The 17,500-nt window shown below is 58.2% G+C and overlaps 3 protein-coding genes across 3 annotated transcripts in view; all 3 read right to left on the bottom strand.

Annotated features, from left to right (window-relative positions):
- LMJF_35_0400 (putative 40S ribosomal protein S3A) overlaps window positions 1-541 on the bottom strand; it is a gene marked incomplete at both ends in the record, with an annotated part of 795 nt that extends 254 nt beyond the window's left edge. Inside the window, one exon of the mRNA XM_003722389.1 lies at window positions 1-541. This exon is cut by the window's left edge and continues 254 nt beyond it. Within this exon, the coding sequence (XP_003722437.1) occupies window positions 1-541 (541 nt within the window).
- Window positions 542-1,412: 871 nt separating this feature from the next.
- Window positions 1,413-3,056, bottom strand: LMJF_35_0390 (conserved hypothetical protein; the record flags this gene model as incomplete). Its single annotated transcript, XM_003722388.1, has 1 exon — window positions 1,413-3,056. The coding sequence occupies one exon, from the start codon at window positions 3,054-3,056 to the stop codon at window positions 1,413-1,415; it is 1,644 nt and encodes a 547-aa protein (XP_003722436.1).
- Window positions 3,057-12,569: 9,513 nt separating this feature from the next.
- LMJF_35_0380 (conserved hypothetical protein) lies at window positions 12,570-14,420 on the bottom strand (the record flags this gene model as incomplete). Its single annotated transcript, XM_003722387.1, has 1 exon — window positions 12,570-14,420. The coding sequence occupies one exon, from the start codon at window positions 14,418-14,420 to the stop codon at window positions 12,570-12,572; it is 1,851 nt and encodes a 616-aa protein (XP_003722435.1).
- Window positions 14,421-17,500: the final 3,080 nt, after the last annotated feature.

The following is a 17,500-nucleotide window of genomic DNA, read 5'->3' as shown; positions in this document are numbered from 1 at the left end:
TCGACAGACGGCGCTTGATCATCTTCGTGATACGCATGCGCAGCCACTTCACCAGGCGCTGCTTCGCGTAGCAGTTGCGCGACTGCTGGTTCGCCTGCGGCTTCGTGAATGCAACAACGAAGAGACGCATTGTGTAGCCGTCGGCGGTTTTCACCTCTACAGTCGTCTCCATCGTCGTGCACCACTTGCGCAGAAGGCTCGCCATCTTGTCCGTCGTCACCTCCATCGAGTGGAACTGCGTCAGCAGGTTACGGCCCTGCACCTCCTGCACCGTGAAGCGCACCTTGCGGTACGCCTCCTCCTCACCAGCGGACTGGTTCAAGTCGGCGAGGTTGGCTTCGAACACGCGGCCGCGCAGCACGTCGGCAGCAATGCGGGTACCCTGAGTCTTGTTGCAGATCGTCTTGGCGAACTGGCGCTTCTCGAAATTCGCCGGCGCGACGACGTCGTACCACTCCTTGCGCGCCATCGTCTCCTGCGCCTTGCCGCGCTTGCCGCGCTTGCCGCCCTTGCTGATGCGCTTGTTCTTGCCCAAAGCCATTACTGTTGTTGAACGGGACCGACCTGCGCCGGGTGCACCGTCAAGATGTGCGAAAGGAGTAAAATCAAGGGGAAGGCGAGGAGAGGAGGGGGCGTGAGTGAAGAGAGGAGGGCAAGAACGAGGGGTAAACAGCGGACTCACGCATGCGAGCAGCATGGGCACCGGCATCCCAGCATGAGTTGCAGCCACAAGGCGGCACGCGAGTGTAGGCAAATGAGGGTGCATCCTTCTCTCTCACCTGCCCCGTGCCCTCAACTCTGTGAACACGCACGCAGGACATCCAAAGCAAAAACGGCGCCGCTGCAGCCACGTGTGTCGCACTCCTCTAGAGCCACTGAGAGAAAGACGGCGGCGTGCTGCAATTTGCCGTACCATGTTCATCGTGGTGAAAGAGCGATGTTACTGAGCGGGAAAGAGGGGGAGGGGGGCGGGGTCGACGAGGGAGCGTGCGTGTCGGGCACGGACACAAGTGCGTGTTTGTCAGTGCATCAACGCAACAGCGGTCTGTTGTCGTGACGTTCCGTGTAATCGAGGCTCACGCACGCATACCTATATACAGATATATATCTGCATATAGCTTGCTTAATGTGAGCGAGAGAACGAGAGAAGAGACACAGAGGTGCACACCCACGATTGACGGGCGCACCATGCGGACGTCTGCAAAGGACACTTGCGAATGTAAACAGCAAACGAACGTTGGAGGGAAAGGCACGGCAGCCGATGCCTTCTCTCACTGGGGCGGTTTACAGGTGGTACACGGCCGGCCGCCGCTGCTGGTGATGCCACACGCTAGATATGCTCGACTCGGAAGAAAACGGCGAGGGAGAAAGTCCAGTTCGTTTCTCCAGCTCACGGCATCTCTCAAAATGCGTCACTGAGCCAGGAACACCTCACCATCCACCGACACGCCCACTGAAACTGCGCCGCCCCCGTTGCATGCGGTCACCCACCCGCCCTGCCACGTCGTCGTACAGCTGACAGAGGTGCTGAGACGCGTGCGAAACGTTCCGCCTGGGCCCACGGCGTTGGCGCCCGCTCCGCCGACGGCCTTGCTGTCCTGCATCTCAGGCTTGCGGGTGTCACTGCGCTGCTTCTTTTGCTGGGCCTGTGTGACGACGCGCGCAGCCAGCGACAGCATCTCCTCGGACAACGTGTCGGACTTCTCATGCAGTGGGATAAGCCGCACCTCGGCATCGATGCCGGCGCACACAACGCCACGGCCGCCCGCTACAGAAGCTACGCTCCCAATGACGTACTTCAGAACGCTCGAGGAGGTGAAGAGGCGGTTGAACTTGCGCAGGTCGTACACGCAGAGCGCACGATCCACCGCGCACGCCACTTCAAACGGGTTCGCGGTACCGCAGATGTCACGCACTTGGCCGACGGTGCTAGTAAGGCGGCCAGGAATGAGAGGTGGTACGGGGGCCAGTGCGGCAGCAGCCCTGACGCCTTCGGGACTCTTGCCGTTCCCCTGCTTGCCGCCCTCGACGCCACTGTCAGCCTGCTTATCAGTCCCCGCGGCCGCGGCGTCCTTGGCGGCTCGCCACTCCGCCTGCGACTCGTACACCTCGCCGAGCGATAGGACGGCACTCGGGCATCGCACATCATACAGCGTTGCCAGACAACCCTCGACGATAAGGGTGCAGTGGGGGGCGGCCTGCACAGAAGGGCAGAGCACACCGGTGGGGGCGTGCGTAGTGCTGTAGGTGCGCACGACGGCCTGTCGCGTGGGGTCAATGAGGCGCACGTCATGGTAGAACTCGCGCACCGACACCAGCTGCAACGCCGCGCTGCACGGCAGCGAGGCATGCAGTGCTGTTAGCCCCGCCCAGCCCGGCGCGCCACGGGTAACGGCGAAGAGGCTTGACATGGCGGACCTGCAAGATCGAATTCGCGCCACATCCGAGGATAATGTGGAGTGCGCCCGCGCCACGGGTGTCCACACGCCGTCCTTGTCGTTACTGAGCGTGCGCCCCGTGTCCGCGTCGGTGCGGCGGCGCTTTTCCGCTGGCTCGCGCAAGCTGTCTGAGCCGCTCCAGTGGTAGGCGAAAACGCCTCCCGTGTCGTCACTGACGAAGAGCGGCGCCATGGCACATACGTTGCTGCTACCGTCCCTGTCGGCACTGGTGCTCGTTGGTGGAATCCACAGTGCCACCACGCGCCGCTGCGACGGAATGGGCGCGCTGCACAACGGCAGCTGTGGTGAATCGGGATCGGAGTAGAGGGTGAGACGCGTGCCGGATGCCGCGTCCGTCGTGAGCAACCCCGCCAAGCCAAGCTCAGTAGGGGAGGCTGACGTGACGGCGGCTTCGCCTCCCTCTACCTCCGTGCACTCTGTGCCGCGGGTCTGCTCGCGCGCGGCTGTTCCGTCGCCTCTTAGTCGGCATTGGCTTCCTATAACTCGAGATGACTGCACCGCGGACCACGCAAGATGTGGTCGCGAAGCTCGTGGAACGTATGCGCGCTGAGCGCCAAGCGGCAGCACGCCGTTGATGGTAGAAAAACTGTAGGACATAGAGCTAACGTACACGGAGAAAGGCATACACTGTTCACGCGCCGTCAAACAAAATGCCGTTGTGTGGTGAGCCTAGAGAAATGCGAGCGTGCCTGTGCGTGCGTGTACCTGGTAAGAGGATCACTCCACAGCGCACGTCGGGTCGGAGCGCGGACTGGGCGCACGTGTATGTGTTTCGTTTCGAAAAATACGGAGAGAGATTCGAGGAGGGCGAGGACAGCGAGCAGTGCCAAGTGCCGGGGAAAAGCGAAGCAGAGATGAGGAGGCAAGCGCCGCGTGGATATTGTGTGGGTACCACATATATGCACACACAGGGAGGGGAAGGAAAGGCCACAGATGAGGGTTGACAGCGGCACCGACACGCAAAAGTCTCTCTTCCATTCGGTGATGGGGAGAGAGGGAGGCAGGGCATTGCATGCACCAGCAAGAGCGCATGCGACGCGCGCGTACCTGAGGTGAGCTCGTCCACGCAGCACCCCCTACTCTGTATTCTGTAAACAACGAAAAAAGGTGCTGGCATGCTTGTGTGTGTGTGTGCGCGCGCGTCGCATTGTTGCCATGGGCTGCTCTCCTGAATCGAAGCCTTGCGAAGCGGTCCAACGGCGTGTGTGCCGAAAAGGGCGGGCGGTACAGTGCATCCAACGAAAAAAAAAGGAGGCAGATAGAGGGAAAATGCCGTGCAGCGTCTCACTAATGAGGAGGTGACCAAAGTCCAGGGGAGGGGGGAGGGCTTGGAGGCCCCGAATGAGTGCATTATTGCACAGTTAGACACACCAATACACACGCATACGCATGATTACACGGACATCAGCGCTACGCCTGTAGCAGAGGGAGGGCGGGGAAGAGAGGAAAAGGTACGAGGTGAGCCGAGCGAGAGACAGCAGCTGGACAAAACGAGTGAAGACAGCCGGAGAACGCACAGACAGACATTGACGCCAGCTATAGCATGAGGAAATACACACAGACACACACACAGACAGAAAGAAAAAAATACAGCCACGAAAACATCAACAGAGCAAGCACGCGAGAACGACAAGACATGCAGGTGTACACGACGGCAAGACAGGTGTGCACAAAGACTATGCATGAAGGCGCTTGTGCGAGCGTAGGAGGCGCATTAGGCAGCAAAAGGAAACGCGGACGAAGCGAAGCCGGAGGAGAAGAGGAGAAGAGGAGGGCGCCACAAAAACAGAAGACGACCACAAATGAACGCTGAACAAAGGCGCGCAAGAGCACGCACTCACACGTGAACAACTTGGGAAACGTCACGGGGGCGTGGGAGACGTCACGGGGGCGGAGGTGGAGGGGAACACGCGACTACGGACTGCGAAAGAGGGAGAAGAAGGAACCTGAGGAGCAGAAGGAAGGCGCATGCAAACAGAAAACAAAACACGCAACGCCAAACGCAGCGGACACGCATACACACAGACAACAAAAAAGAAAATTGAAAAGCTACGCAGACGCGCAAGCATACACGGGTACATATACAGACTGAAGGCGGAGAAGGTGAAAGAGAAAGGGCTCGCGATACGTGTACACGACAGTGAAGATCTATGTTTCTTTTAGCTTGCGTTTTTTTTTCCATCCCCGTTATCCAACCACGAACAGGCCACCCGAGGTATATGCGTACACACAACCACAGCTCATCTGGTCGCTGCTGCCCTACGGCTAACGTCCTGGTCGTCGAGAGCGAACTGTCCTGCCGTCGAACCGTGCACTGCGGCTAATGGGCTCCTCTCGCTCCTCCTCATCCCTTCTGAGCATACGTGCTGGGCGGTCGGCGCCAGACGGACACTCGGGTGCACTGCATGCCTTCACGCAAGCGGGCCGCAAGCAGGGTCCTGCTCGAGGGCGGAAACGGTGGGTACCTGCGGTGCGAGTAGTAAGGGGTGGTCTAGGGGCATGCCGCATGAGCTCAAGGAGGATGTTGGCCAGCCTCAGGTCAAGGGCCCTCTGAGGCCCTGCACATCCTGCCTACGTGCCGTACTTCGCCCTCACTCGCGTCAAGCCGCGGCAGCCCGTAATTTGGTGTGGACACTCTCCACGTGGAAGTCTTTAGGGCTCAGTAATGCGATTCGGGGATGCTCTCGTCAGGCCTCCGGCATCCGCGCCTCATCAGCCGACCCGGTCGGATGCAGGAGATGCCGCATGCTTCGCACACATGAGCTGTGGGACTGATCAGCGTGAGCATCTTCGCGCTGTTCTCCACTATCACCAGCGCCCCCTGACCTTCAGATGCCTTGCTCGGATGCGATACACTGCGCCAGCTATGATTACCCGCGCGTGCGCAGAATACTCGCATTTTTCCTACCGTGGCGCCTGCCTCAACGGCGCTGTTGGCTGCGGGGGAGGGGGCTCTCGGTCTGCAGCTTCTACTTCCGTCGACATTACCGTGGGCATGTCTGGATGTCTTGCCCGCATGTGCCGCGACACGTGGGACGTTGCTATGAGTCAGCGGCAGCAGGGGGCACACTCCACCCACACCTGAATCCCATGCGCCATTGGCAAGAGGTGGGATGCGTCACTATTTTTTGTTAATGGTGGAAAAGATGCATAGTGAGTTGGTACAAACGTGTGCGTGACCGCACGTCTATTTGGCACAGCGGCAGCCCAGCGTTGCCCGCCGACACCAAGAGACCGCCGCCGTACCCGTGCTCAGGCTGCAGGATGTTGGCCTCCCCACACAAAGAGTGGATACCGGGGCCTGATACAACGCACTGAGGTGGTCGGCATCATCACCGCGAGCGAGGAAGAACGAAAAGCGAAGAACGAGCAAAAGCCAAGAGAGGCACGTCAAGGGCAGAGCTCGAGACACCCTTCGAAAAAGGAAGGAAACAGGAGGAGCGGAGGAAATGGGGGTGCGTTGTCGTTCCCCTGTTGCTCATGTTGTTTTCGTTTCGTTCTGCTCCTCTGCAATGCACAACGTGCGCGAGAGGCACACGCAAGCACCAAGACCCCCGTACGCAGACGCGGAAGAGCCCTCAAAAGGAAAAAGAGAGGGTAGAAAAAAAAAGAGGCGCGGCACACCACAGCAAACGCCTCCACACGGGAACACAACGTTGACATCATGCAAGAACACAACAACAGCAACAAGCCCAGCGTGAAAAGAAGGTGGAGAGAGCGAGAGAAGGCGGCACGACCCCTCACGCCTCCTTTTTCCAGCCTTTTCTGTGCGCCTCCTCCCCCCCCACTCCACCCCACTCCACTCCTTCTGTAGTCTTAACAGCCAAAGATACAAACAAATCAACTGAACTTCAACGACGATCTCACCCGCCTACTCAGGCACCCGCCAGCGCATATCTATAGATGCGTTTGCATGAGTGTGCTTGTGTGTGTGTGTGTGTGCCTGTGAAAGGGATGAAAGAGGAGTGCGGCGGGGCGGCATGAGGGTGCAACAATGAGCCGCCGGCCGCACTTCTCCATTCCGGCACACGCGCATGCTCGAAAGCGTTTGCGCCTGCGGCTCTCCCACAGCTGCGGCTCGCTTACAGCTCGACTGTATGCGCGCGCCTGGGAAGAGAAGAAGCCATGCGCCGAAAAATAAAATTAGCGGACCCGTACACTATGAACATCGTCTGTACATGCTGCATCCTCCTCGTGCTTCCCTTGCCATGATCATTCCTCTTTTTAGTGCTGTTCTTCCACACATTGCGCAAACGATGAGCACAGGGGTGCCAAGACCAAGCTCCCCCACTTCCAACACACACGTGAGAACAGAGAGCAGCTCGAGAAGGGCATTCCGAGCCGCTGAGGAAACCACGAACAAGGAGATAGAAGGGGGCAGTGAAACAGCGCCCGCTGACCAACAGGAAACTGAAGAAACCAAAAGTGTGAAGCACAGAGAGAGAGAGAGAGAAGCATATGCACATACATGGACGAGTGTGAAGAGAGAAAACGCTGTGCACACCCGCGCAGGAGTCATTTTGCCCCAATGTGACCGCACGCATGTGTGTGTATGGAGGGGGGGGAGCAGGAGTCGGAAGGTCGGCGAGGGAGAGAATAGGAAAAGGGGTGGGGGTAGGCTAACAGTAGGATGCAATCACTCGCAACACACAGCAATAAACAACAACAAAACTAGAGGAGAGGGGAATGGGTAGCAGAAGGGATGGAATGAAGCGAGGGGGCAAGCAACTAAAACGCACAGGAGCGAAAAAAAAGGGACAAAGAAAGAGGAGGCGCATGTCGAATGCGGCGCCGCATTCCTTCGCCGATGTGCGAACTGTTCATTCGCTTGGTGTGTCGTGTGTGTGTGTGTGTGTCGTGTGTGTGTGTGTGTGTGTGCGGATTCGATTCTGCGATGATGACCTCTATGCGTACCTGCCGGGATTCGTGTGTGCTTGTGGGACTGCGCGTGTGCGATCTTCGCTGCTTGTGTTCACAGTCGCCACGTACCTCCGCACCATCACCTTTTTCTCTGCAAAAAAATCTTCACTTGCTTCAGATTCGGTTTGCACGGGCGGCTCCGGCCAGACTGGCAGAGGAAGAGGAAGAGGAAGAGGAAGAGAGGGGACAACATCAACGCGGCGGGCGGTAGGCACGCGAACAAAGTGGGAAGACATCGGAGAAGAGAAGCGCACAACGTTCGGGAGGGGGTGAGCGCGCACCGATGCCTGCCAAGAGCAAGCGGGTGTGTGGCCCAAGAGGTGCACTCGCGCACCCGCACACAAAGCAAGAAAGAGAAGGGAGCAGGTTATACAGAATCATGACACCACGGGGTGGTGTTGCCGTGTGCCCTGACGCAGGCGAGACTTGTGGGGTAGCACGGAGAGCGACAAACACACGAGCGGCAGACGTGAGAGAGGCGAGAGTGGGGTGGGGGTCTGTGTTGCAATGGTCTTGTACAGTCAAAACACTTCACAGCACACACGGAATGCTGCAATTCCACAGAGACACGGGCGCAGTCCCTCCTCTCCTTCCTCGTTTTCCAAACCAGTTCTCTGCCGTCTACTGCGCAATGGCCTCTCGTCGTTTCTGCAGCCACTCCTTCATGAACGACACCGGGTCCTCCGGCTGGGCGTCGAGGAGGGCCTCGCTCATCTCATTGAATAAGAAGGGGATGTTGTTCTCACGGAAGTACGATTCACGTTGCCCATTGGACGGTGACACGCTGCTCGAACTCCGCGTATCCACGCGGGGCGAACCAGAGGTATCAGAAACGGTGGCCGCATCAGCTCCAATAGCCGGGTGCTGACCTGCTGCGCTAACAGAGAGCGAAGGGAGCGGCGCGACGGCAGCGCGTGTACCCGTAGGTGATGATGTGCCGCTCGACCTATCCGGACTTGCCCATCTGCTACTCGGTTTGTTAGAGGATCCGCCTGCATCTCTGGAGGACTCCGCGGCGGAGCTGCTGGCTCGTCGTGGCTGCAGCGGCGGCAGTGCCACGGCGATGCTGGAAGACGATGCGCTGGTGGTGACTGAGGCACCAATGTCGTGCGGGGTCGAGGAGGCGCGTGCTGCGGTGGCGCGAGTGAGGGCTGGGAACGCCACGACTGACGCCTTGACATCCGAGGCGCCGCGCGACACAGGCGCACGACCGCAGGGCAGGCTGCTCGGCTGTGGCGTGGGTGATTTGAGCGGTGCGTCAGCGCCAGTTGGCGTCGCGGAGGCGCTGGCGCTGTATCCACGCGGTGCGGCGGCTGCCCCATCGCGGCCGCCTTCACTGCTGCCCGTTCGCTGCACCATCGCGCGCGGCGGTTGATGTGGAGAGCCACACGACCGGCCGCTATTGCCAGTTGGTACCGCCGACGGCGATGAAGCCGCCGCAGTCGAGACGCCACCAACGACTCCTGCGCTGTTCACGCCAACTTCAGCGGCAGTCGGCACCGCAGTGCACTCCAGGTCGCTGCGCACGGAGGGGCCAAACGGCATCTCGGAGAGTCAGCAGCCGAGAATGGAGTGCTGAACAAAATAAGGCGGCAGAAAAGAAGCACAGGAAGATGGGGCGAGACAGAGATCAAGAGAGGGGAGAAGGTGTGCAAACTGGAGGAGTGGGAGGGGTGATAAAGGCGAAAGGGGAAAAAAACAGAAGCAACAAATTCACGCAAAAAAAAAGGCACGGACGCGCGCACACGCAACCACCACAGTACCTCAAACAACGGCACGCGACGGACAACCAAATTGGTTCGCTGTGCACGCGCACTCGCTCTGGCGATCACACGCGGCGGAGAAAAAAAAGGTGAAACGACCGAAAAAGAGGCGTAAAGGCAACAGAAGGAGTGAGAGTGACTCCTGCAGCCACGCGGAGACGAAGAGAGAGAGAGAGAGGAGGCCGCCGCTGAAACGAAAAAAAGGGGAGGAAAACGAAGAGTACGCGTGTGCCTCACTTCCCCGTCGTTCTCGTGCCTGTCCGCACGAGTGAGTGCGACTCGCTGTTCGACAAGAAAACGAAGGTCAGATGCGTTCAGCCAGAGACGCGGAAAATAGGAGCTCGCCCAAAAGGAGGCGGAGAAGAGAAGCTTGGCACGGGGCACCGAGATGCACAGTCAATACGTGGCAGTAGAAACGACAGTCTGCAGCAGTAGGCAAGTGGGGGAGGGTATGTACAGCGGCAGACCAGCGTGCAATGGGCGCGCGCGTTGTGCTTATGCCGGCAGGTCTGCCTGTCTCCGTCCTTTCCTCTTTCTCTGTGTGCGTCGTTTCCTTTTTCGTTCAATGTATGTGTTTAAGCGGGGGAAAGCAACGAGCGTGTCGGTCAACGAGAGAGAAGGGTGGGAACGGAGAAGACAAGCGGAAATTAGAAAAAAAAAAGTGCGGTCGGCTGTTTGAGTCGTCGATTCTCGGACCTTTTTGTTGTTGTTGTTGTTTGCAGCGAAACGGAGAGGATCCCAGACAATTGCTGAAATGCGTCGCAGTGCTATCGTATTGCTGCTGTTCGTGATGGTGTCGGTGTTTCGTGCAACGGCGGGTGTGGTGGTGGTGGTGGTGGGAGAGCGGTAACGAATACACCCGTGCAAGGGATGTGGCCGCGTTGAGGGGGAGGGGGGTGCGGGCACCCGGCAGTGTGTGTGGCGCGGAGAGGTGGAAAGGAAGAGGATTGGAGATGGAAGGAATCGAGAAGATGGGACACGGCGACACGTTTCTTGTTGGGGTGATGCACGACGAGCTGAAGGCTGGTGATCACCACGCAGGCACAACGCAAACCACCACGTAGCGCTGTCGGCAGTAAACGGAGATGGGTACCCACACACGCGCAGGCGCGCCACCACCTTCTGCAGTATAGTTTATCGTTTCCATTGCTTCTGCTTGCAGCTGCACGATTCCTTCTCTTGCTGTCCTCTGTCGATCTTATTGCCCACGCCGGCGTCACCAACTGCAATCGTCAGTAATGCAATCAAAACAAATGGAAACACACCGAGGAAGACACACGCAGGCACACGTGCACCCAGCGAGTAGCATACACACCACGACCCACGTGAAACTTGGCAAAACAAAGCAAAGGAAGACCAAGAGTGAGCAGATCCCCCCCCACACACACACACAAAGCATGCGCGAGCGCAGCTGCACTACCCACACGGCCACGCCACGCTCAACCAAACACATCAGTGACATCTATGTACACATGCCTCCATTCGCTTTTTGCTTCCGTTGACGAATTCAAGCCCCTGATGACGGGAGATACACACGTGCGTGGCATCTCTCAGAGTCCAGTGCACCATTCACACACTCACACAAGCATTCTGTGCGGGCCATCCCAGCAGCCCCTTAACCCCCGCCAAATGCCGAGCCCACCGCACACGGTGGCAGGGCCAGGCGCCTACAACGTAGAGGGAGGTTGGAGCAATGTATCGCTACGGATAACGACGGTCAGGCCCTGTATGGCGTTGCATGGTGGAGCGACCTGCGACTGTGAACGCGTCTGCGCCATACACATGGTAGGCAAAACATGAAGGCAGTTCGTATGTCCCTCACCCGGCCCTCTCACTGCCTACTGGTGGAGAGCCTGCGCCACCGCCAGGGGGATGCACTACGTGGTAGCCAGTGCAGTGGGAGCAGATGTGAGGCGACCCCTGCCGAGTGGATCAGTGTGTGGAGTTCCAGGCAGAGGCCCTGCTCAGATGACGGAGCCGGCGCATTGCGGCGACGCGTGTGTTTACTGCTGCATGGCACCAGGCAATGGGGACCTTTGACAGGCCGGGGTTGCGTGGAGTTCGACTCATGCTCTGTGGAAGAGAGTGGACACGCTGAACGAGAAGAACTATAGCCACACCCGTCTTTCCCATCTCCACATCCTTGATTTTCCTGTGTGTGCTTGGGGGGCCGGAGTGCTGAGTCTCTCTCTCTCTGCGCCTTCATCCGCTTCACTTTGCCCGCTGCGGCCGCAGCAGGGCAGTCACGCAAGCGCATACACATGCACGGTTAAGAGTGTGCCGGGCACATCCAAGGCGAACGAAAGAGGAGGAAACGGACAGAGCCCAAGGCCTAGCGCAGTCTAAATGACGAGTTGAGTGATCTAAACCAATGCGCACGTGCACACATTGCACGCCTACATCCCCCCTTCCTCCTCCTTCCGTTTGACTCCACCACTATCACGCCCCCCCCTTCTCCGCTCTCTTCCTCCGCAGCTACGACCGCTCAAGCTGAGCAGAGCAAACCACAGCGCAAAAAAAAAAACAGGAAACACAAACGCGAGGTCCGTTGCCGCAAGAGCCCGGTGAGACGCAGGCGCCCCCCCCCAGGGGGGGAGGGGCAGCAAGTATGAAGGAGGCGAAAGGAAGAGTGACATCATGATGCGAAACAACGACTACCGCCGCCACCAAACCGAAATACAAACACAACAGGCAACCCAAAATAGACGAGAAGCAAACGGAAGAAGAAAATACACAAACAAGTTTCGGCAAGAGGGCCATCGACACTGTACACATACATAAATGCACATATATGTGTATGTGCATGCGTGTGTGTGGTGGGTTCGTGGACGCGCGCTTCACCCGGAAGCATAAAATCAAGCACACGAAGAAAGCCGGGAAAGAGGAGTAGTTTGGATGGCGATGGTGGAGGGCAGGGGGTAGGGGTATGCTTGTAGGGGTGAGAAATGGAGCGCCAGCGGCTGTCCCAGGGGACAAGCATCCACAAGGACGCCGTCATGTCTGCAGTGACCGAGAAAGAAAAAACAAAAAAGGATGATGTAACGTTAGTACACACACGCATGCACGTTTAGAAACAAGAGTGTCACATAATCGCACGTTTCAGCTTGTGTGTGTATGTGTGTGTGCGTGCGTGTGCTTGTTCGTTGGCCTCGATCGCTGATTCACGCACCGTGATTACGATGTGTGAAGTGTCGAGCGTCCCACCACGTCCAACAAATGACACGCCTCTGTGTCTGCGTTGCGCGCGTGAATGAGACCTGGAAAAAAAAGCAACACTCATGCATGGCGTGAGCTGGGCAAGTGTCAGCATGCACGGGCCAGGAAGCGATGTGAGAAAGAGACGGGATGAGCAGGAGCGGTCAAGCACGGTAGTGGCCGCGTGCCGAGCAGCAGAAGCAGCAATGGTGCCTGTCACTGATGCAAGCCTTCAGAAGTCCTCATCGAAGCGCAGAGCTTGGCTGTGCTTCGAGATAAAGGTGCTCACGAGCTGCCTGTTGGAGTTCTGCAAGCGACCCAGCTCTGCCGTAGAGAAGGCCTCCTGGATGGCACGGGCGTAGTCGGACTGCGAGGCGCCGCCGCCGCTGCAACTGGCAGCGCTGCTTTGCTGACGCCGCACGGTCTCGTAGCACTTCATGAGCACCTCGTTGTCCAGGAGAACAAAGGTAGGGATTATCTCCACCTTGAAGTAGTCATAAATGGGCTTGGCCAAGTCCATGTCCGCCTTCAGGGTGCACACGACACTCGACGGCAGATCCTCTCGCATGAGTTGCGGCATCTCGCGCACGAAGCGCATGCAGGGCGGGCACCACGAAGCACCGAGGTACAGCACCGTGCGGGACTTCTCGCCAGTACCTCTGGCAGCAAAAGACGGCGCGACAGTGCGGACAAGGGTGTGGAAAAGATGTTCCATCGTGAAGACAGGGCGGAACAGCGTCAAGGAGTGCACCTGGTCCACCCCAGTTGCTTCCTTCACCACCAGCGGCCCGCCCTGGGCAGAAAGGCGGTCGGAAAAGAGCTCTGCGGGGGTGCATGGAGGCTGGGAAGAGTAAGTCTGTGGCGGGGCCGGTGGGTACTCCTCGCGTGGGGCGCCGGCAGCGCGCCAGACGATCATGGCGGGGAAAAGCAACGGCTCCCTCTTGCCAGTGGCGGCGGCACCGCCGTCGCCGTTCCCGTGGCCACGTTGCTGTTGGGAAGCGTGGGGGTTCAGTATGGTGTCCACTGCCAACATCTGGTGCAGCTTATCGCTGATGACGTCGCTAGCGTGGTGGAGGTCGCCAGAGAGCGAGGAGACGGTAGCAGCCTCGTCAAGCGCGAGGGCGCCACCCGCGGAGACCGACGCGCGAGGAAGGCACTCCTTCTCCGCAATGGTGCTGGTCCCCGCTGCCGCCGCTGTCGACACCGCCACCGGATGCACCGCCGGCACTAGCTCTTCCTCGTCCTCGTCCTCGTCCTCAGTGTCTTGAGCCGTGACTTGGGTCACACCAGCGTCCGGCGTCGCGGTGCTGCCGCCACGCCGCGCACGGTCGCTCGCATTGGAGCTGCTGGTACACCCACTGGCGTTCAAGCGCCTTTCGGGGGCCTCCTCGTAGTCGTGCAGCGGCAGCTTCGCCAGGTTAAGCGTGAAGATGCGCATCTGCGACAGCTCCATGGTCGCGCCGTTAATGAGCGAGCGCAGGGACGTCTCGTCAAAGTGCAACAGCAGCATCACCGTCTCGCCCGGCTTGAGCCGCAGGCTCGGGTGCACCTTATCCTTCGCGGACGTTGTGTTTGTGCTGCTCACGAGCGTCTGCAGTTGGCCAAGAGTGCGCAGTGTGGTGATGGCGCCGTTTGTCGTGATGGGGGGCGGCGGAACAGCTGCGCCGCCGGTTATGGCGGCCGTAGCCGTCACGGCAGACCCCGTTGGTGTGCGTGTCACGCGCCACGTGTTGCCGCTAAACTCCCGTGCCACCGGGGAAGAGAGGTGGTTGTCACTCATGTCCTTTTCGTCCTTGCCGTCGTCATCGTCATCGCTGCTGTGGCGGCTCCTCGACGAGTTCGCTGGTGAGATCTCGGGAGAGACGCCATTCACCGCCTCTGTTGCAGGAGTTTCAGCCTGCTTGGACATGGGTGGAGTACGCTGCGCGCTCTCTAACGCAGGATTGGCCTCTGCGATATGCGGCAAGCTGCCGCAGCTGTTCTCACCGCCATCCTCGCATTCGAGAGACGCTGAAGGACTGTCGACCTTCAGCCGCTTCACTGTCCGCTCCTGCTCTGTCGACGTAATGGTAAAGGCGAGCATGGCTTGGCTTCACTGGGCTACGCGTGAGCAGCAGCAACAGCAGCCCCACCTCACTGGTGTGTGTCTGTGTGTGTATGTCAGTGTTTGTTGTGTACAGCTCGTATCAGCACGGTACCGAAAAGAGACAAACGGGCTAGAGCACACTACCGCCCGCGAAACAACTCGGTGCGGCGAGATGCGTTGGCGCGAGCCACTGCTGTGCCTGTGTGTATCTATGGGTGGAAGGGTCGACTAATAGGTGTGGCGGCACCAGGTGCGCAAAAGAGGCCGCCGACACACACACACACACAAAGGAAATCGAATAAAGCGAATCAGCAAATCACGTCTTAGAGCACGAGTGGTGGGAGGCAGATGTATTGGAGTGGAAACGTCTGCGTGTGACGGAGTGTGTGGGCGCGGAGGAAAATGCACCCGGTGCGCCGCTGCCGTGGTGTAGACTGTTGCGGACGTGAATGAGTAGTCAGGAGGTGTGTCGACGCGTCGAGGAGAAGGAGGGCAACGGGAGAGTGGGGGAGGGGGGCGGGGAAGGCCTATGTTGGCCTTCGGCGGAGTCGATGTATGCGTGAAAAGGAAAGAAGAAAAGAAAAGCCAACGTGTCGGCGTGAGCCCCTCTCTATGCGCGTGTGTGGAGTGCGGTGGAGGGTGTGAGAACTCTCACGCAGGCTCAGTGCAGTGTCTATGGGTTTGGGTGTGCGTGTGTGTGTGGGGGGGGGAGCGGTGAAAAGGCCTCTCTTCTGCGCTACGGTGCGGCGTATCAGGTGAAGACGAGAGAGATGCGTGAAAAAACACGATAATAAAGAGGGCCTCAGAGGTAGAGGAACAAGGAATGGGTGTGGATATCACGAGAGAGCAGTTCAAATGCCTGGCGTCGCATCTGTATATATATATATATAGCTATACGTAGGAGCACTTGTGCGGATCCTGCGACTCACTCTTCACCAGCTACTCCGACTCGAAACGCCAAGAAAAAAGAAGCAGAGGAAGAGAGAGGGACAGAGATACACCACACAAGTTGATAGTGAGAAGGTACACGGACAACAGAGAACACAGTCCGCGAAGAGCGTTGGAAAAAAAAAGGGGAGGGGAGGGGAGGGGAGAATGAGTGATGTGCTTGGAAAGGCGTTGTGTCAGTGCGTGTGCGTGTGTAAGGAACAGGCGCAGCCGTAGCAGCACGAACACCAATGGCGTATACGTTAGCGCACCCGCACAGTCGCCGAAGGCAGAGATGAAAGAGAACGCAAAGAGGAGGCCAAAGGTAAGGAAAAGTGACCACACAGACGACACGGTGGGCGTGTGAAGGTGAGTGACAGAAAGACGGGTACTGGACATGACTAGATAACGCGTCTGCCAGCATACGCCCTCCCAGCCGGCCCTCCTCTCAGGCAATCGATGCGCAGACCTCTCCTTCTCTCGTCTTCGCTTCCGCTGTGAACCATGGCAGCACACACGCACACACACACACGCGTGCGCTCGCTCGCCACTCGCGCAAAAGACTCCTGCCGACTTTCGGGAAGGCGTGCCGAAGAGAACGGCCGGCACTTTCGCTACCGTCGCTATTCGCACACTCGTGTGCTGCGGTGCGATAGCGCACTCTTGCATCAGAGGGGAGCGTGATGCGAGCTCCGCGTGCTCTGGAAATTCTCCTCACCTCTCCTGCTCGCTTATTTCCTTCGTTCTTTTCGGTGCTTTAATGGCTCTGCGCACACACACACACACACATATATATATATATATACATATATATATATATATCCGCACCACCTCAAGTCACCCCTCTCTCAAAGACGCAAACCCCCCGCACAAAGACCAAGAGACAAGAGCGTAAAGCCTATGGGCGTGATCCTCGACGTCGACGGTGGTGCTGCAGCAGCAGCAGTTTAATCATGATGTTGCAGTGTGTAGCTGATTTCCCTTGTATGAGCACGTGTGCGTGTGTGTGTGTGTGTGTGTGTGTTGATGTATTGCATATTCGCAGCCATATTCCATCGGGTGAAGGTGTTTTCTTGGATACCGTATGGTTTGTGTGTTTACAAGTAAAACCCAAAACAAGGGGAAGCGAAAAAGAAGTCGAGGAGAAACGTTTCAAAAAAAAAAAAGCTCTCTTCGTTGTGGTGGTGGTGGTGGTGGTGACTGCTCCGCCGCTGTTTTTTGCCGCTGATGATGAGGTAGTGCATAGTCGTCGTCGTCGTCGATGTGGCCTCCCTCTTCGTTGCGCCTTTCGTTTTTCCGCCAGGATTTCACCAAAACATGTTCGCCGTTTGGTGTGCGCTTCGTTTCTGGTGAATGCAAAGAGGTGCAAGCGCGTGCCTATGCGTTTGACGGTAGAGCGGTGTGCGTGTGTGCTGCTCCTGCGAGCGCCGCAGAGACCGCGCACGAGTGTGCATCTGTGGAGGGAAACGCATGGGGGAGAGAGGTAGGGGCGGAATGCGTCGCCTTTGCGTGCGTTCACCCTACCGTTGCGCCTCCTCTCCGAAGAAAACGAGTCGGCCGAGACACCAGCAGACACCTTGCTTCTGCCACATCTCTTCTTGACCTCCGCTCTCGCCCTCCCTTACGCCCGTCATACTCGCCACCTCTCATCCCCCTCAGCATTTTCTGTGGTCCGTTTGTTGGCGCAACGAAGGCCCCAAACCAACACAGGCGCATACACACACACACACACACACACACACATACACACAGGAGAGGTGAGCCGAGATCAAGCAGCACAACGCACACAAAGAGAGAGAGATGCACGTACACCGACCCACACGCACGCACGCACACGCATAGACGTCAAGGCAACAAAGAAAAAAACGACGAGGCGGAGAGCAAGAGACTACACCAGAATGCCACACATCCCACGACACGCACGCGCGCAGCGCACACATACGCATTAAGAGAAGAGGTCGAGCCACAGCCAGATAGAGAGGAAACGGAGGAAAACAAGGGAGAAGGGTAAATAGAGCGGCGGGTGCAGAGTCAGACTCTGCACACACACGTGTGTGTGTGTGTGTGTGTGTGTGTGTGTGTGTGTGTGTGTGTGGCATCTGGCGGTGGCGGAGAGATGAAAAGAAAAAAAGGAGACACATAAGCATGCA

Source organism: Leishmania major, chromosome 35 (assembly GCF_000002725.2).
Source record: "Leishmania major strain Friedlin complete genome, chromosome 35".
In the NCBI taxonomy this organism is placed as follows: domain Eukaryota; phylum Euglenozoa; class Kinetoplastea; order Trypanosomatida; family Trypanosomatidae; genus Leishmania; species Leishmania major.
The sequence above is the reverse complement of the archived record's forward strand: the minus strand, read 5'-3'. Positions and strand labels throughout refer to the sequence as shown.